This window comes from Lissotriton vulgaris, chromosome 12 (genome assembly GCF_964263255.1).
Source record: "Lissotriton vulgaris chromosome 12, aLisVul1.2, whole genome shotgun sequence".
NCBI classification, from domain to species: Eukaryota; Metazoa; Chordata; class Amphibia; order Caudata; family Salamandridae; genus Lissotriton; species Lissotriton vulgaris.
The window spans coordinates 144,635,206-144,653,174 of NC_141700.1; the positions used below are offsets into that span (position 1 = coordinate 144,635,206).

The window sequence follows — 17,969 nt, forward strand, 5'->3', positions numbered from 1 at the left end:
CGTGTGTTATTACATTAGGAACTGGCACGAAAGCTCTTAGAAGCAGATATATTCTGTGGAAGGTGCTACGTTAAAATCACGTTGCTGGGAATATATGAAACTACTTTCGAACAGGTACCTGTAAAAGAACTCTGGCCTCAACGGTAAGAAGTAAAGTGCTAACAAATTGTAACAAACAGTACAATACAGCAAATAGAGGTGCCCTTGGGCAGTGTTTGAAATGGAAAAACAGACGTGCAGGTACTCTATTCCAGAGTAGCTGCTTGTTTCTGAGAAGTGCTGGTAGTCTCCCTCTTAAAATAAAAAAGTGCTGGTACTCGGTACCGGTCCATTTAAAGCACTGCTTGGCTGTGAAAACACACTACACAGGGCCAAGAATCTGCACTTCCTTTCACTGAAGGCGTCTTTCAAACGGGGCGCATTTTCACTGTTTTCACTCCTTCAGTTGCAGGCGGGGGCAGCTGGTTTGTCAGAACACAAAGTCCAGAAGAGCTGGGGAAGAGTCAGTCACAGGAGTTCCTACAGTGTGACTTCTGCACAGAGGTCCAAATGTGTTGTGAAATGAACATATTCAGAGGTGTCAAATGTAGATCAGGATTGGGGAGTGCTGGGGGAGGGGCAGTTGTTTCCTGGATATCTACAGATTTTCTTTCAAATACATCCATCAAAAGAAAACTATTTACATTAACCTACAAATCTGACACATAGCCTGCCCTGTGGGTCGGCGCTGGATACCCTTAAAACTTATTTCAGTTTTGCTAATGAACGATTGCAGGCAGTGGAACCGTTTGCCCACCATCACACGGTGTGGGTACGCCTGATGCTGACTTCCCAGGGGGTGTGTAATCAGTGGGTCTCAGCTCCACAGCCGGTCAGAGTCGGGCACTCACCTTCAGCGCTGCCATTCCCTTGGGTGGTTCCAGTCTCTCTCTCCAGGAGCTACAGATTCGCCACTAGTCGCTTCGGGGTCCCCTCTCGGTCCAGAAAATGTGTGTGTGGAACTCGCTGTTCTGCAGCTCTGCTCGTGAGAGTGCAGCAGACTCTGGGCCTCTTTGCTCTCCAACCCCGACCTCCCAAAAAGTTATTCCGAGAGGGGAGGAGGGGGGCAGAATGGTCCGACGGCATACCATCACGCAGGACTGGGAACAGGCGAGGGAGCTCTGCAAAACACACACCACAGGCCCAGCTGCGCTCTCTCACACAGCCGTCCAGATGCGTGAGGGCACCCTATCTTGAGTGACAGGCTGGGCAGGGGTCGGAATGTGCCAAGGCCATGCCTACAAGTGTGTGAGCCGGCACAGCTGCTCGCCTTCACTTCCTTGTGACCCCGTCCGCATGGTGAGTGCCCCGGCAAAGCTTGCAGTCCATCTTTCCAACTAGCCCGTCATGCTGGCATTTTGGAGTTTTTCCAATTACGACTAAGAGATACAATGAAGGCTGTGAGGAGTGGGACAAGGAACTTCTATTATTAATTGTTATTTTCAACACGGTGGACTCTGATGGCACAGAAGGGGCCTGCACTGACAGATAGGTACCTACACTGTGCTGAGGAAGGGAATGCGGGGGCGGCTGCCAGGACCCCTCTCCCATGAAAGTCCAGTAGACCGGTTTAGCGCCTAGTACATCGGTTATGTATTTGCTGTGAATTAGGAAAGCGAGCCACCGGGAGCAACCCGAGCCGCGGCGCACAGCGCCCACGCCCTGCATTGTCTGCTTCTGGGGGCTGGGTAAGAACATGGCACGACGCCCGCCGAGCGAGCGTTGCTTTGATTGTTTTACTTAACACGAGACAGGAGGGAAAGCGAACGACGCAAGCCGTACACCTGCACATCGCCCGTCCGGGGGCATGCACATCTGTCCACCTTCGGAAGCTAAATCGGCAACAATAGATCTCGCCAAAGCGAGCAACGCATGCGCTGAATCGCTAGGCTAGACTTAAAAAGTATGATGTACTAAATATTTTAACAAGAGCAGTTCTGCCTAAATATGCTGCGTGACACATTGCTTTCAACAAATGTATTGAAAGCACATTGCTTAACTAAATAAGCATAATACATTAAATGAAACAGTTCAGATTTGTTCAGCAGACAGAGGAGGCCTAAACCCATCCCAGCGACAACGGGACACAGCGGCAACCGGCACACTGCCACCTTAAATATGTCCAGTGCAGCTGCAGCCGGCCGTTCCTGTCACTTTCCTCCTCCCCCACCCCTCCCTTCCCCTCTAACACCCGAATCCAAAACAATGAGTAATCCTTTCATCACAGCAGTGTCCTGGCCAGGGCAGGTATGGTGTCACTGGCAACAAAGCCAGACACTGCCTCGCCTCACCGCACACTCAAGCAGTGCATCAAGGGGAAACAAGGACATGCCTGCTGCTTTATATTTAACTGGTGACTAAGGCAGGCCGCGATACAGCTGTGTTTACATTCTACAGCTCTATGCGTATATTCAAGGTATGCAAGCCGATGTATGTAATTACACCAACAGTTGGCAGTTAACCTCCCACAATACCCACTTTTAAAACTTAATGTGTAATTACTACACCATTCAAATGCACGCATCTTCTTAACTACAGAAGAACAAGTAATGAGACAAGGCAGGCGCCTCTACGCGTACAGATGCCTACAGTGCACACAGTTATGAGTTATTTTACCAGGAACAGAATATATGCACCTGCAGTTTACACATGGATCTCTGGGACAATTAACTACAGTTTTGGAATGGACAATGATTATCTCTTTTTAAAGATCTGCAGATTTGATTAGGAGGGGACCACTGTATCCTTTCTGCCTATTCCGTGCTTCTTTCTATCTTCCCTATATTATCTGTTTTATTATGTTTTAGGGATATAGGAAAACCCAGGCGTCACCATCTACTTTACCGTTCTAATTGTGCATTGCTTTGATTGGTCTTTCTCTGTACGCATGGCAGCCTCTCTCAGAAAATCTCTTTTTATCCTTTTACTAGATTCTTCTCCTTGGGGTGCTTTACTATGCCTTGCTGCTGCTGCTCTTCCCCTCTGTGTATTCATGTCAGCCTGGAGAGCCATGGATGGACTCGGGGTCCAGCATGTCACCGCTTCAGTTTTCCTAGATTCTGGAGAACTTGGCCTAAACAAGTTTAGTGTTTGAAGGTGATTATTGGACATGTGAGTAACGGAAGCTCCCATAGGGCACGAATCTACAGAAAAGTCTTACCCACACTTCAAAAACAAAAATCCAAGTATGCTAATGTATTGCCAAACAAACAAAACAATAAGGTAATTAGTCTTTACAAACGCATCCAAGTATGAAATACTAGTAAACCTCCCCTTTATATATTATTTGTTGACATGAAGATGCAGGCATCCTAATATTTGCATGTCTTTAGATTACACCAAGCATTTTAATGTAGATGAGTTTATTTATATAAATAATATTTTGACAAGTAGAATCTAATCCTTTACAAGGGTAGAGGGCAGGCGTTAAGTACACTAATGAATCTTTGAAATTACATATCCCTGTGTGGGTCTTCCCAGTAGGATTTACAGACTCATTTAATAGGAAGAATTAATAAGACCTTCTGGGTTTGGATAGTGCATTACTCATTCTTGATCCAGAAGCCTGAAGTCTGGACCTGTTCCAGCTCTCCGCTCTTCAGCAAAGACCACATACTGACAGTGAAGGCAGACTCACACCCAATGACATCAATGTGGAGGCCTCATATCCCCTTGCAAGAGGCACAATATCCAGGGTAATATTGGGCATCAGGGCCCTAACAGCCTGTGCTTATAGGAAATCCATTTGGTAATGAAGGACCTATTCCAAATGTGGTATAAAGCCTACCTACCCACGCACAATTCTGGTCTTCAGCGTCTTTTAAGTCAACATGTCTCACAATCAGGGCCCCCCCTCAACACAGTACTCAAGACTGAGAGCTCTGGATTAAATCCAGAGCAGGGGCAAATCCCTGTACCTTGCAGGGGGTCCCCCTCAACTTTCATTAGCCACTGCTCACAATATTGTGCAAGCAACACATTAGTGAGGATAGATCTAATGGAAACAAGCATTGGCATAGCCAATAGGTCTCGCCTTTGGAACCTTATAAGTATTTAGTTAAGCAGTACAATATCCTTGGTGCAACAACATCAACTGTTGCATGTCTAAACACTTATAAGGTCCCAAAGGCGAGACCTATTGGCTATGCCAATGCTTGTTCTTTTCTTGTAAGCACTCCACAAGAGTTTATGTGTTCTCCCTAGTGTGCTTCTCATCAATTGGTTTCCTTTGCTTAAGTTATTGAGAAGGAATTATGGAACTTTTGAAAAAAATACAAATGTTATGTTTTTAGATCAAAGGACCCTTTTGGTGGCCAAGATGAGTAGTGCTGATCTTTGTAGTTGCAAGGACAACATTTCCAATAATCATTAGCCTCAGGATAACATTTTTATTTGTATAATTCACTGGGGCAAGAAAGTAGGGGTTGAATTTAGACAGGTGGGTCCACTGTGCTTCTTGTAAGAGGGTCTGCAATATTTCTTCAACTTAGCTTAAGGCACAGAGGATTCCATTTGAAAACTTTGGAGGTAATGGTTCAGGACATTTGCTTCATTTTCCCACATCCTCTGGAGATATTCTAATCTAATCTCCCATTATTAATTTAGAGCAATCCTTCTTTCAAGCATCTGTAACTTGTGCTGCAGCTTTTAGTAAGTGCAATGTACTCAAGTGCTCCAGATAAGGTATCTTGCTCCACAGAATTGGTCTCCATTTACAAGCTGATACAAGATTGGGGAATTTTGTAAATTCAGATCACCACTTCAGAAAAGACTTGGGTGGCTAGGCAAAAGGAAAAACAGCAGGATTGTAGGGTGCCCATCAAACATGAGGTTAGCTCAGTCACTCTCTGGAAGAAGAGCAGTTAGATCTTTGGAAATATTTTTACATTCTCCCGAGACTATTCAAAATAAGAAAAGCAAAGTAGTAGGGTGGGGGGAAATACATTTTTTAAAAAGCACAGGTTGGGAAAACAATGTACATGTCAGGGAGGGTGTGAAGCAACACTGAGAAGAAGGTGGAGGAGCAGCTGACGTGGGAGAGGGCAAGAAAACAAATGCACTCCCATAGAATACAAGCATTGGCACAGCCAATAGGTCTCGCTTTTTGGACCTTATGTGTGTGTAGCCATGCAGCATATTATCCTGGCTGCTGTGTCGCCATGGATCGAACAGCTATACAATTACAAAAGGGGGAGGAGGGAGACATAAGAGAAGAACCAGACGGGGGCAGAAGGTTTAAAGGGAAAAGAAGCAACACAAATAGGGGGAAGGACCTGAAAATACAAGTACTCCTATGGCGTGCTTGTAGAAAATGAGAAAAATAGCTCCATAAAAGTGAGCAGTGAAAGGAGACAGGTACTTGGCCATGCTCTAGGGAAGGGCCAAACACAAGAAATACATTAAATTCCAACACATGCCCCACTCAAGCCTAAACCGTGAATCATAGCGCTCAGCTCTTATGCAATACAATGAAACACAGAAACGTCCTACCCCACACCACACAGGCTTTTCCCTGGTGTAGAAAAGATAGAAATTTTGGGCCTCTCTGTGGAATTATGGGTTAAACAATGCATTGTTCTGGTTGCCAGTCTATCAGCTGTATCCAATTTGTATTTAACCCCATAGGATCATTGTGCATTTAATGGGGAGTGGGTGTTAAACACACAAATAGTAATGAGCAGCTTGCATTGTGGAACAAGCTTGGTGGGATGTGTCAACTTATTTATTTACTGGCAGCTCTGTCCTTCAATACCAGCTTTTCCCTATAACAAGTATGGGAAATATAATTTAAAGGATGATGCACTTTGAGCTCTTTAGCAAGACTCTCAGGGGTAGTCAAGCCCAACATAGAAGAAGGAGCGCATTAAACACAATGTTTAAACTGGTACCGCGACACCTAGCTTCAGCAAACCCAGACATAACCAAATGCTTCAAATGGGGGTGGAGTCGCACACTACTCACACACCGGCGGTGTCGCCCCTAAGGACTCTGATTAATGTAGTAACGTGTTCGCGATGCATCATCTTTCGATCTTCTGCTATCTTCGCTGTTTTCGCCATCCCTGGACACGTGTTTCGGGGTATCACCCCTAGTCAGCAGGGATAGGCCGTGTTCTGGGGTTGCCGATGGCTGCCAAATATCTGCCAGGTTTAGTACCACTCAGGCGCGTAGGTGCGGGATCCCAGGCTCGTCAGCCAACTGCTCAAGGGAGCTTTAATGTTACAAATGGGGGTGGGGTTGCACACTATTCACACACCGGCGGTGTCGCCCCTAAGGACTCTGGTTAATGTAGTAACGTGTTTGCGATGCATCATCTTTCGATCTTCTGCTATCTTCGCTGTCTTCGCCATCCCTGGACACGTGTTTCGGGGTATCACCCCTCGTCAGCAGGGATAGGCCGTGTTCTGGGGTTGCCGATGGCTGCCAAATATCTGCCAGGTTTAGTACCACTCAGGCGCGTAGGTGCGGGATCCCAGGCTCGTCAGCCAACTGCTCAAGGGAGCTTTAATGTTACAAATGGGGGTGGGGTCGCACACTACTCACACACCGGCGGTGTCCCCCCTAATGACTCTGGTTAATGTAGTAACATGTTCGCGACGCATCATCTTTCGATCTTCTGCTATCTTCGCTGTCTTCGCCATCACTGGAGACGTGTTTCGGGGTATCACACCTCGTCAGCAGGGATAGGCCGTATTCTGGGGTTGCCGATGGCTGCCAAATATCTGCCAGGTTCAGTACCACTCAGGCGCGTAGGTGCGGGATCCCAGGCTCGTCAGCCAACTGCTCAAGGGAGCTTTAATGTTACAAATGGGGGTGGGGTCGCACACTACTCACACACCGGCGCAATCTATGGCGCGTCCACAGGTGACATGTACTCAACCGTTCATTTCGTAAGGTAATTATTTTTGCCCAATATATCAGTCATCTGGTTAATAACACTAAAATGAAAGAAAGGAATATGCTACTGACCAGTATGCATCTGTTCTTGGCATGTAGGGCTGCTGACATTCATATCTGTGCATAGATCGCCGCCTAGTGTTGGGTCCGGATGATTGCATATTGTTGTCCTGGAAGAGTCTTCGAAGTATCACGAGATAGGTGGCTCCTCCCCTGGACTACAGTGCGCATGGGCATCCTCTCCATCCTCAGATTGCTTTTCGCCATTATGGCAGAGATGGAGTGTGGTACAGTAAGAGATGTCCATGCAAGAAAGTAAGAGTAAGAATGAATGAATGAGTGCTACAGCTGCGACAGGCGCCGGGGAGGAGGGTGGGCGATACATGCCAAGAACAGATGCATACTGGTAAGTAGAATATACCGTTCGAGGCATGTGGGCTGCTGAATTCATATCTGTGCATAGAATGTATAGCAGTGTCTCCCTTAGCGGTGGCTACCTATGCCAGCTGCAGCAGTCTGAAAAAGTGTTATTAGAACAGCCTGTCCTACAGCAGCTTACACAATAATGTTTTGTGAATGTATGTATGGTAGACCATGTGGCTGCTCTACATATTTCCTCCAGAGGAATGTTTCCTAGGAACGCCATGGATGCCCCTAGTTTGCGTGTAGAATGCGCTCTTGGGGGAACTGTTAAGGTGCGTTTTGCTTTTGGATAACAGATTTGAATGCACTTGACTATCCATCTGGCTAACCCAGATTTTGAGATGGGGTTGCCTTTGTGTTGTGGTTAAAAGGCAACAAACAACTGTTTAGTTTTCCTAAAATCCTTAGTTCTATCAATGTAGTATAGAAGAGCTCTCTTGACATCTAGTGTATGTAGAGCTCTTTCAGGTTCTGACTGTGGATTTGGAGAGAACACTGGCAGTTCTATTGTTTGATTGATATGAAAATGGGATACCACTTTTGGCATACATTTAGGGTTTGTTCTAAGGACTACCCTATTTGCATGTATTTGGATGAATGGTTCTTGAATAGTTAGGGCTTGCAGCTCGCTAACTCTCCTAAGCGAAGTAATCGCTACAAGAAAAGCCACCTTCCATGTTAAAAATTGTAATTCACATGAATGCAACGGTTCAAAAGGTGGACCCATTAGTCTGGTCAAAACGATGTTTAGGTTCCAGACAGGTGAAGGAGGGGGTTTTGGGGGGATTATTCTTTTGAGTGCCTTAATTGCAGGCACTCTAAACAGCGATAGATGCTGCCTGTTCTGAAGATAAGCTGCAATGGCAGCCAAGTGTATTCTTTTTTTTTTTTTTAAATTTTTGAAAACCTTTATTGTGCACAAGGAAAGTAACAAATACGGGCCTACAACCATCCGGCCGGCCACGAACATTCAATCAAGCACTAAAGCATGCATTACGGCGACCCAGTACTGCATCAGAACCATTTACATTGAAGGGAAGAAAAGCTGGAGGATAACGCAGCACCGCGGCGCAGGATGAATGAAGGTTAAATTTTAAAGTTTTTTGTTATGCAGCTGTCGCACAGGCCGTAATGTTCCGCACTAGCAAAATAAGAAAGAAGAAGGTCCATGTAGGTGGGACACGACATTAGCAACTATAGCAAGCAATTCGCGTATCAACAATCAAGTCCCCGCCAGGCAGGATGGTTACACAATATCCGTGCTACGAAGCAGCGTCTACAACCCAGTAACACTACCACTGCCACCCAACACCCAGCACTCCCTACCATGGGCAAAAAGGTGAAATCATAGAAGAATAAAACAGGTCCCATAGAAACTAACAAAAAAGAAATATAACCCCCCACCCTACACACATGCAGAGGCTATGGCCTACCCCCCCTCCAGCAGCGTGCCTGTCGCCCTATAAACCCGAAATTTAGGAAGAAGAAAAGTCGGAAGAGAGAGAAGGAGACAGCAAGAAACGCCAAAAGGAGGAAGAAAGATGAAAAGAAGGAAAATGTCACGTTTGACTATAGGGAGGGAGAAAAGAACAAGCTAATCTACCACTCCCAAATAGGAGGGGATGGCGGGGAGGAGCCCACCCAGTAGTCGATCACCCGGACTCCCAGTCACCCGCAACCCTAGTGCCTCACGGAGTAAACAACCAGCGTCATGCAGGAGAGGAGGAGCGATTCTAAGGAGGCAAGCAAGGGGAATCGAAACAGTCCCAACCCATCACCTCCCGTCACTGTATCTAACACATTTAGTAAAGCCCAGTTTCAAATATTACTGAACAGTCCCGCCATACAATCCACCACCGCCCCAAAAATCTAGTAAGCAGTTGCAACCCTGATATAATATGAGATGGGGCGAGGCCTATTAAATCGCACATTGCAGTATATATTCACAATTGTCCGTACCGAGTCCCCGCCAACCTTCAGTCCCGGTCACAAAGTTCAGCGTATTAGCCCTGGCCAGAGCGCGAGCGTCCCTTCAGACTCGGCAACCGAGGGGGGCCAGCTCCACAGAGTACCTGAAAGCAAAATGGCCGCCGCCGATGAGGAGGAGGGAAGGAGAGGCAAAATGGACGTCCAGCAGCAGCAGCCGAGCAGCAAACAATTAGGGAAAACATCTCCGGATACCAGAGTTGAGATCCGGACCAAAGCTGGAGAGAGGGCGCTCGGAAGGCAGTAAACGCAGGGGGATACTTATGTAGCGGCAGCGAGGGTCGGGAACCCAGCATCAACCCTAGAAACAAAGTTCCAAGTTCCGCCGGGAACTGCAACAATGTATCCCCATCGAAGTCACCAAGTAGTTCTGCGTCGAAATCGCAGCTCCGGGAAACAATCGCCACCTCACCCGCGGCGGCCGGCGCCACAGTATCCTCCGTGCCCGTGTCAGCTGGGAAGATCGATGTCACATCGTGCCAGGGATCAGCCACACAGTTCCGTTGCAGCCGTTGCACCGCTCCGTCCATCCGGTCCCCAAGCCGCGCAGAAAGTGTCCGCAATTCCACCCTAAGTTCTACGAGTGCATCCACAATATCCCGGCATGTCAGCTCCCTCTGAGCATTGGGCCGCTGCTCCGTACTCGGCGGGCGTTGCATTGGAGCCTCCAGGTCACCGTCAAGCGGCGAAATAATGTCAGCGGGCGAGTCAGCCATCGGCGCTGTGAAGGAGGCAGCCGCCATTTCGGGCATCCAGGAAGAAGGGGGCTGCGACCCGGGAGGAAGCCACAGTGGACCCAGGAAACTCGGGGCTGGTCGTGGGAGCCGAGCGGACAAGCCGTGAGGCGACCCGCCCAATGGCCGCCGCGGGCCAGTTACAGCGTCGGCCAATGGAGCGAGAACTGCTGCGAACGCCGCTCCTCCACACTTCAGGCCACCAAGACGGGGCTTTTGGTGCCGCTCAAAAATATCGTCCCGAGTCTCCAGCACCGGCTCCAAGAAACAGGGATGATCGCAGTCCCAGGGTCGCAGCAGGCGGCAGCCGTCCCGAGGGTCCGCGACGGCAGGGAGCGGCGCCGGTCTCAGAGCGCGGCCATGGAGCCCAGCGCCCGGCACGGCGCTATCTTCGGGACCATCTCTCATGGTGAGCCAGGACGGGTTCCCCAGCGGTCGAAGCGTGGAGATACTCCTCCGGGAGTCGATTCCAAGCGCTATATAAACCCCAATTAAATTAAATCAATCAAGTGGGTTGATGTCATTGTTATTACAGTAAATGACAAAATGCTTCCACTTTGCAGCGTAACATGCTCTTGTAGTAGGTTTTCTTGCATCTTTGATAATGTTCATGCAGTCAGGAGGTAAGTTTAGGTACCCAAACTCTAAGACTTCAGGAGCCAGATTGCAAGGTTCAGTTGTTGCGGATCTGGGTGCTGTATGTCTCCATGGCTCTGATTGAGAAGAGTGGGTGTTAGCCGCAGTCTTTGATGAGGCACCACGGAAAGTTCTAGAAAGGTTGTGTACCATGGTTGCCTCGCCCACGTTGGAGCGACCAGGATTAATGTCAGTGAATGCTGGCGTAGTTTGCGTGCCACTAGCGGTATTAACGGTGCTGGGGGAAAAGCGTACACAAATTTGCCTGACCAGTTAATCCATATCGCAGTGCCCTGTGATTGCGGATGTGAAACCTGGCGGCAAAGTACTGGCATTTTGCTTTTTCCTTTGTGGCGAACAGGTATATCTCTGGTTGCCCCCACTGTTGGAAGTATGGTTGTAGGACTATGGGATGAATCTCCCACTCGTGTATCTGTTGGCTGTGTCTGCTGAGCAGATCGGCGATTTGGTTGTCCCTGCCTGGGAGGTGTTCCGCCACGAGAAAAATGTTTCTTTGAAAGGCCCACTTCCACATTGTTTGGGCTAGATGTGATAGCTGTGGAGAGTGTGTTCCTCCCTGTTTCTGTATATAGTACATTGCTCTCATGTTGTCCGTCCGGATCAACACAGCCTTGTTGCATAAATGTACTTCGCTTTCATTGCCATAAAAACTGCCATTAGCTCTAGCAGGTTGATGTGCATTTTCTTTTGTTCTATTGTCCATAGGCCCTGCACTGTGTACTGAAGGAAATGGGCTCCCCATCCTATCAGGGATGCGTCCGTCGTCAATACTATCTGTGGTACAGGCTCTTGGAACAGTCGTCCCTTGCAACGGTTTTGTGGATTCCACCAATGCAGAGAGTTGTATGCACGACTGGTCACTAACACTAGGTTTTGTAATTGTCCTTGAGCCTGGTTCCACTGCCGTGCTAAGCACTCTTGCAGCGGACGCATGTGTAGTCTTGCGTGAGGGACTATGAAGATACACGAAGCCATCATGCCTATGAGTTGCATAAAGACTCGGGCAGAGAGCGAGTGTTGGGGCTTGAATTTTTGGATTAGCAGTTGCATACTGTTGATTCTTGCATCGTTTAGGTATGCTTTTGCTGCTCGAGTATCTATTGTAGCTCCTAGGTACTGTTGTACATGGGACGGCTGAAGATGTGATTTTGGGTAGTTCAACGTGAAGCCTAGACTGTGCAGGAGGTGAATGGTGCGGGACATGTGGCTGGCACATTGGTGGGCCGACTTTGCTTGTATTAGACAGTCGTCAAGGTACGGATAGACGTGAATGTGCAGCTACTGTCGCTAGGCATTTTGTGAACACCCTTGGGGCTGTTGTTACACCAAATGGAAGGACTTTGAATTGGTAATGTTGATTTTGTAACGTGAGCTGTAGATACTTCCTGTGAGCAGGCTGTATTGGTATATGGAAGTATGCATCTTTGAGGTCCAAAGTGGCGAGGAAGTCTCCCTGTTGCAGCAGTGGTAAGACTTGTTGTAGAGTGAGCATATGGAAATGCTCTGATAAGATGTATTGATTTAGGGGCTTGAGGTCTAATATGGGTCTGAGGGACCAGTCCTTTTTGGGGATGAGGAAGTATAGTGAGTATACCCCTGTACCTTGATGTTGTAATGGTACTGGCTCTATGGTCCCTTTTTGCAGCATGCTAATGACTTCTTGCTGCAATAAGTCTATGTGTTCTGCAGACATAGGACGGTGTTTTGGTGGTATATTGGGTGGTGTGGAAGTTAGCTCTAGGCAATAGCCAGTTTGGATAATTTGCCTCACCCACTTGTCTGTTGTGATGTTTTGCCAGACTGTTAGGAATTGCTGTAATCGTCCCCCGACAGGAGTTGTATGGTCTGGGGGTAGCACTAAGGGGTCACTGTTTAGTGTTGGTAGAGGACCTGGTGGTATTATTTCCTCGTCCTCTGCCTTTGTTGTTATTGCCGCTGTATCCACCCCTATTGTTTTTATTGTAGGTGGTTTGCGTATTTGCTTTGTAAAGAGAGGTCTGCTGTGAAGAGCTACCTCTTGCAGCTCCTCTATAATTGGAGCGACGAAAGGAGCCTCTATGTTGTTGGGATTGTAAGGCCCCCCATTGACTTAGCTGTTTCATTGTCCTTCATTTTGTCTAGGATTGTGTCAACAGCTGGACCAAAGAAATAGTCAGGGTTTATTTACTGATTTAATAAAGTAGACTGGACTTCGTTTTTAAAACCTGAGATGCGAAGCCAAGCATGTCTCCTGAGCATAACACTGCTGTTGATAGATCTGGCTGCTGTATCTGCCACGTCTAGGGCACATTTAATGGAGGCGTTCGTTATTAGCTTTCCCTCCTGTACTAGGTCTTCAGCCTGTTCTTTGTAAGGTTCAGGTAAATGTTGGAGAAGTGTCTCTAGGGTGTCATAATGTGCCCTGTCGTACCTAGCTAGCAGGGCTTGTGTATTAGATATTCTCCATATATTAGCTGCTTGAGCAACTACCCTTTTCCCTGAGGCATCCAAGATCTTAGATTCTGTGTCAGGAGGTGGGGCTTCCCCAGTGGTCTGTGAATTTGCACGTTTACGTGCATTGGATACCACTAAGGAATCCAAAGGTAGTTGACCCTTAATATATGTGGGGTCTACTGGAGATGGCCTGTACTTTCTTTCAATTCTAGGGTTAATGACCCGTGCCCTAGTTGTTTCTTTAAAAATGTCACCTGCATGTTTAGGTACCCCTTTTAGCATAGGTAGCGTTTTGACAGATCTTTCTGATGTTGCAAAAGTGTCAAAGAGGAAATCCTCCTCAATGGGATCTGTATGCATTTCTACATTGTGATGGAGGGCTGCCCTATCTATAAGTGCATTAAAAGCAGCTGTATCCTCCGTAGGAGAAGGTTTAGCAGGGTATGCAGGTGTATCTGGAATGGGCTGAGAATCACCAGGATGTACTGGGTATGCCCATGGTTGAGCTGGACTGTCTTGGTCAGGGTCCATTGTGTAATTGTATTCCTCATTCTCCTCATAATCCACCTCTTCATCTGAGTGTGTGGGTGTATATGAGTATGTGTTTGGTTTTATAGGCTCAAATAGAATAGGTGAAGTTGCACAGTCCCTTTTCTTTTTGAGTGGGGTGACATAAGTCTCCTTTTCAGTTTCTGGTCTGACTTTCCTCTTGTAGAGAGTGACCTTCCCAGAATTAGGGTCAATGTAAAGTTTTGACTGTTCTTCTGATGAGGGGTCTGGATATAAGATCTCCTGCTCAGCAGTTCTTGGTTGTTTGGCCAATGTCTTTGGTTTAGTCTGTTTAGGGTCGATACAAGTGTTTGGGTCGACTGCCTTATGTTTTGATGAAATTGGTAGACCAAATTTGATCGGTCTGAGAGTTTTTGTTGTTTCAACAGTCTTTTTAGGTTGTGCCTGTTTCCTTGGAGCCGATTTATCTATTGTTTTGACAGTTTTTGTCGACTTGATAGTCCCCTTTTGACTTTGCTGCATCTTTGGAACCGGTGTTTTTGGACCGATGCTTTGTTGTCTCGGCTCGATGTTTTTCTTTGGGTCGATTTTCTTTGGCTCGATCCGTGTCTGTTGCACAGCCATTGGTTTGTCGATTCTCTGCTTCGGTTCGACAACCTTCTATGTTTCGAGTCCCTTATTTGTGTTGTCGACTGTCGACGCAGATCTCTTCGGTTCGACTGCCTTTTGTTTCGGAGTGGATGTAGGTGCGCCGGTTTTCGGCTCGACGACCTTTGTGTTTGACTCAGATGGATCGACATAGTTTGGTCCGAAGACCGTGTTGTAGACTATTTTCTTTGGGATCGATTCTGCTGGATCGACGTAGTTCGGTCCGAAGACTGTGTTGTTGGTCAGTTTCGGTTTCGTTTTTGGTTCCATAACTTTTGCTTTCGATATCAACAGCTTTGGGTTACGTTGAACAGATGGCTCTTTTGTAGTATTTTTAGCCGAGCCGAGTCGCGGGGCTATAGAATGTGTTTCTAGATCTTGGCTAAGGCCTTCCGGCGACGCCTTGACCTGAGCCTGTGGAACCATAGAGGTGTATGTCTGGTGCGTTGTACTCACGGTTGGCCCCGATGTAGTAGGCCCCGTTTCATCACTGGAGTCGTCTTAGACGGCCCGATCCCTTGTTCATTGTCTCCTACCTCGACGATGTCTTCATCGTTGTCATCATAGTAGTTGGAGTCATGCTCTGAGTCTTGATCCGACTGTTGATCCGTATCTTCGGCCTCAATGAGATCTTGTTCATCGTCGAAGATATTTCCGGGCTCTGGCGCTGGTTTCTGCATGATTTGCCTTGCGGCCCGTCGAACCCGAAGTGTCTTTTTTGATCGAAATTGTGCACAGGCTAAGCAGTCGGTTTCATTATGTTACGGAGATAAACACTTGTTACATACAGGGTGTTTATCTATATGTGGGTATTTCGAATTACAAAGAGGGCATCTTTTGAATGGACTTCGTTCCATCGACTACCGATCTTCTTTGCGCCGAGAAGGCAGACGGCCCGATTCGACGTCCTGAGTTGGATAAATTGTATATTAGGATGCCGGCACCGATCGAAACAATACTGACGATTCCGAAGGCCTTTTGGCCTTTAAGAAAAGTAATTTAAGGAAAGTACATCCGAACCCAATGGCGGAAAAAAACAATCTGAGGATGGAGAGGATGCCCATGTGCACTGTAGTCCAGGGGAGAAGCCACCTATCTCGTGATACTTCGAAGACTCTTCCAGGACAACAATATGCAATCATCCGGACCCAACACTAGGCGGCGATCTATGCACAGATATGAATTCAGCAGCCCACAGGCCTCAAACGAAAATAATTCTTCCCTGACAACATTCATAAGGCAAAATATGTAATAATGTATGGGAAGACATGAGTCAAACAGGAGAGGAGGAGCATAGATCCAACAACCATGTATGAGAAACAATTAGAGCAAATAAGAACACACAATGCCTCAAAACATTAGGCAAGCCGAATCATGTGAGTTTCAGTACGTCCTAATCCATTAAGTTCCAAGATTGAAAACGCACAAAAAGCGTAATGAAACATGAAGACAAATGCACCTAAAAGAAGGCTGCGGTTCATAGGTAAATAACAGACTGAAACACCTTACTGAAATAAGACTAGTCACGGCACAAAGCTTTTAGCTGTCAGGTCGCCAGAATATGGGTGCACTTTAAAAAATGTTCAGAGATGTAAATCACTGAGGAGTAAGTGAAACAGTGGAGAGAGGTGACTAACACTCTCCAAAAGTTTGGTCAGCGGTAAACATTGCACGCAGACGTCTCAATGTAACATAGCATCTGTTCTCTTACATTCAATACTACAACAGCTAAGATATGGTAAATACCCTCTTAGGGTAATCAAAGGCGGAAAAAATTAAACCAAGGTTGCTAACAAGTTTCTATGACTAACAGAACGGTGAGATGCCCAGTAACTATACACTGCTGGAAAACTGCACCAAAGCCAAATACTTAAGCAGGATGTGCCTTTAGTAAAGAGAAAATTACAGAAAAAAATTGAACGAAAAAATAAAGTGCTATAATGTTGCCGGGCTGGTCAATGGCAGTAAAATTCCAGGTGCGACACTGGTAGACTAGAACCTATAACTATGCCAGCATGTTACTAAAACTGTTACTAAAAGCATTATGTCCCAGTTAGAACCATAGTGCCCAACCACTTACCTATGTGCATCCTATATGTGAAAGCTCCACAACAACAGACGTGTGTATGACGAGAAAAAAGTAGGTGGGTCATTATTGGTTGACCCAGAGGGATCCCGTCTGTGATTTTAAGAAGACGGCTCAGACCTTGAGAAACAGCATCAGCCATTTTTAGGTTTTGCCTAGCAAATGCGTACGAAGTACGCATGCGCTAGGAAAACCTTATGATTTTCTCTGTGGGGTCGGGTATCCGCCCCCTCCTCCCATTGGCTAGCTCCATAAATGGAGGCTAGCCATTGGGAGAGGGCTCTGTCCGTCAATCTCGGACCAGATTCGGGGGCGTTCCCGAGAATTTTTCCCTTTTGGCGACGTCATGCTACGTCAGCCAAAAGCCGGGAACGCCCCCGAATCTGGTCCGGCATTGCCGGCACCCGCCTTCCAAGAGAGGTTCATGATTGGATCGGGTCTGTGAGCCAATGAGAGGGCGCGCTTAGGGCCGGTGTCCGGAGCTGCCAGTCAGAAAACAATCTTCCAAGATGGTGCTGGAAAGTACTATGGTCTGGTAAGAGAAAGGGAATAAGAGGAGTGTGTGCGGGGCTAGGAAGTTAGGTTCCTTCCATTGGGAGGTATAATTACACCCCTCGGGTAGGATCTGGGAGGTCGTCGATAAGAAAGCAGTTAGCGGGTTGGTGAAGGCAGGTTCATCAAAATGCCTGAGTCATGGGCCACACATTAGAATGTGAGAGAGACAGGGCCTTGGGAACTCAAAGCAGCCGTCTTGAAAAGGGTTTTTACGTGAAAGATACACGGTACGAGAGGCACGTCTATTGGGAGGAAAATAAATCATAGCTGGTATTGTTAACAAGTCAGGTCACGCTGCTAGTACCTCGGACACCATGTTTCCACTGCTGAGTTTATATGTAATAAATCGCAGCCTTGTGGGACTTGTAGTCGGGGTTGGGCAATTGCAAGAACATTCGTACTTTATAAAGGTGAAATGCAGGGCTTGAATCACAATGGTTTAGTTTACTTGGGATGATCTGGCAGCCTTTTATGGGGTGAATGAATAGCTTTGACAGTCTGTGACCCAAAGCAGTAGCATGACGACTCACTCCTCCCGCAAAGTGTCCTCCTTATCAGAATTGTCAGTAGTTACAAAGGGCTGGTGTAAAGCCCGATGAAATTCCAACTGGTTAAAAGCGTTATGTGAAGTGTTTTTATTTCACACTTTCTGTTGTTTCTGTGGTTCAGCAATGCAATTGATTATATGGTTTCTAAACAGTTTGCTAAAGTTACATTTTCGCTTGCTGAATGAATGTTTTAAATGACAAATGTAGGCAGAGTTTGTTTATAGTGCATGAGCTGTCGTGAAGCACTTACCAGACAGACATGAGACGTTTAGACTCTTAGACCCATGTATTTACACTACCTTTCCATCATTTGTATGGCACCCTCTGCCTTTAGAATATCATCCTTATGCTTTCTTAGTCTGGGAACCTTTTTCATATGGTTCAGAAATGTCAGACTGTGAGTTGGATGTGATTAATGAAGGGTTGTTAATTGTCAAGTTTAGTAAGGGTTTA

General features: G+C 46.8%; 2 protein-coding genes across 4 annotated transcripts in view; both read right to left on the minus strand.

Annotated features, from left to right (window-relative positions):
- The window catches only part of DCAF8 (DDB1 and CUL4 associated factor 8), a 470,600-nt gene that overhangs the window by 21,574 nt on the left and 431,057 nt on the right, over positions 1-17,969 (minus strand). The window lies entirely within an intron of this gene.
- Positions 12,848-15,737, minus strand: LOC147673700 (uncharacterized). Its single transcript, XM_086946406.1, has 2 exons — positions 14,334-15,737; positions 12,848-14,270 (listed from the first exon to the last, which is right to left on the minus strand). Exon 2 carries the CDS (start codon positions 14,199-14,201, stop codon positions 12,900-12,902), a length of 1,302 nt encoding a protein of 433 aa, XP_086802532.1. The 5' UTR covers positions 14,202-14,270; positions 14,334-15,737; the 3' UTR covers positions 12,848-12,899.

Coding starts and splice junctions, on each gene's coding strand:
- LOC147673700 (XM_086946406.1), bottom strand. CDS start 14,201: ATGCAGCAAAGTCAAAAGGGGACTATCAAGTCGACAAAAACTGTCAAA.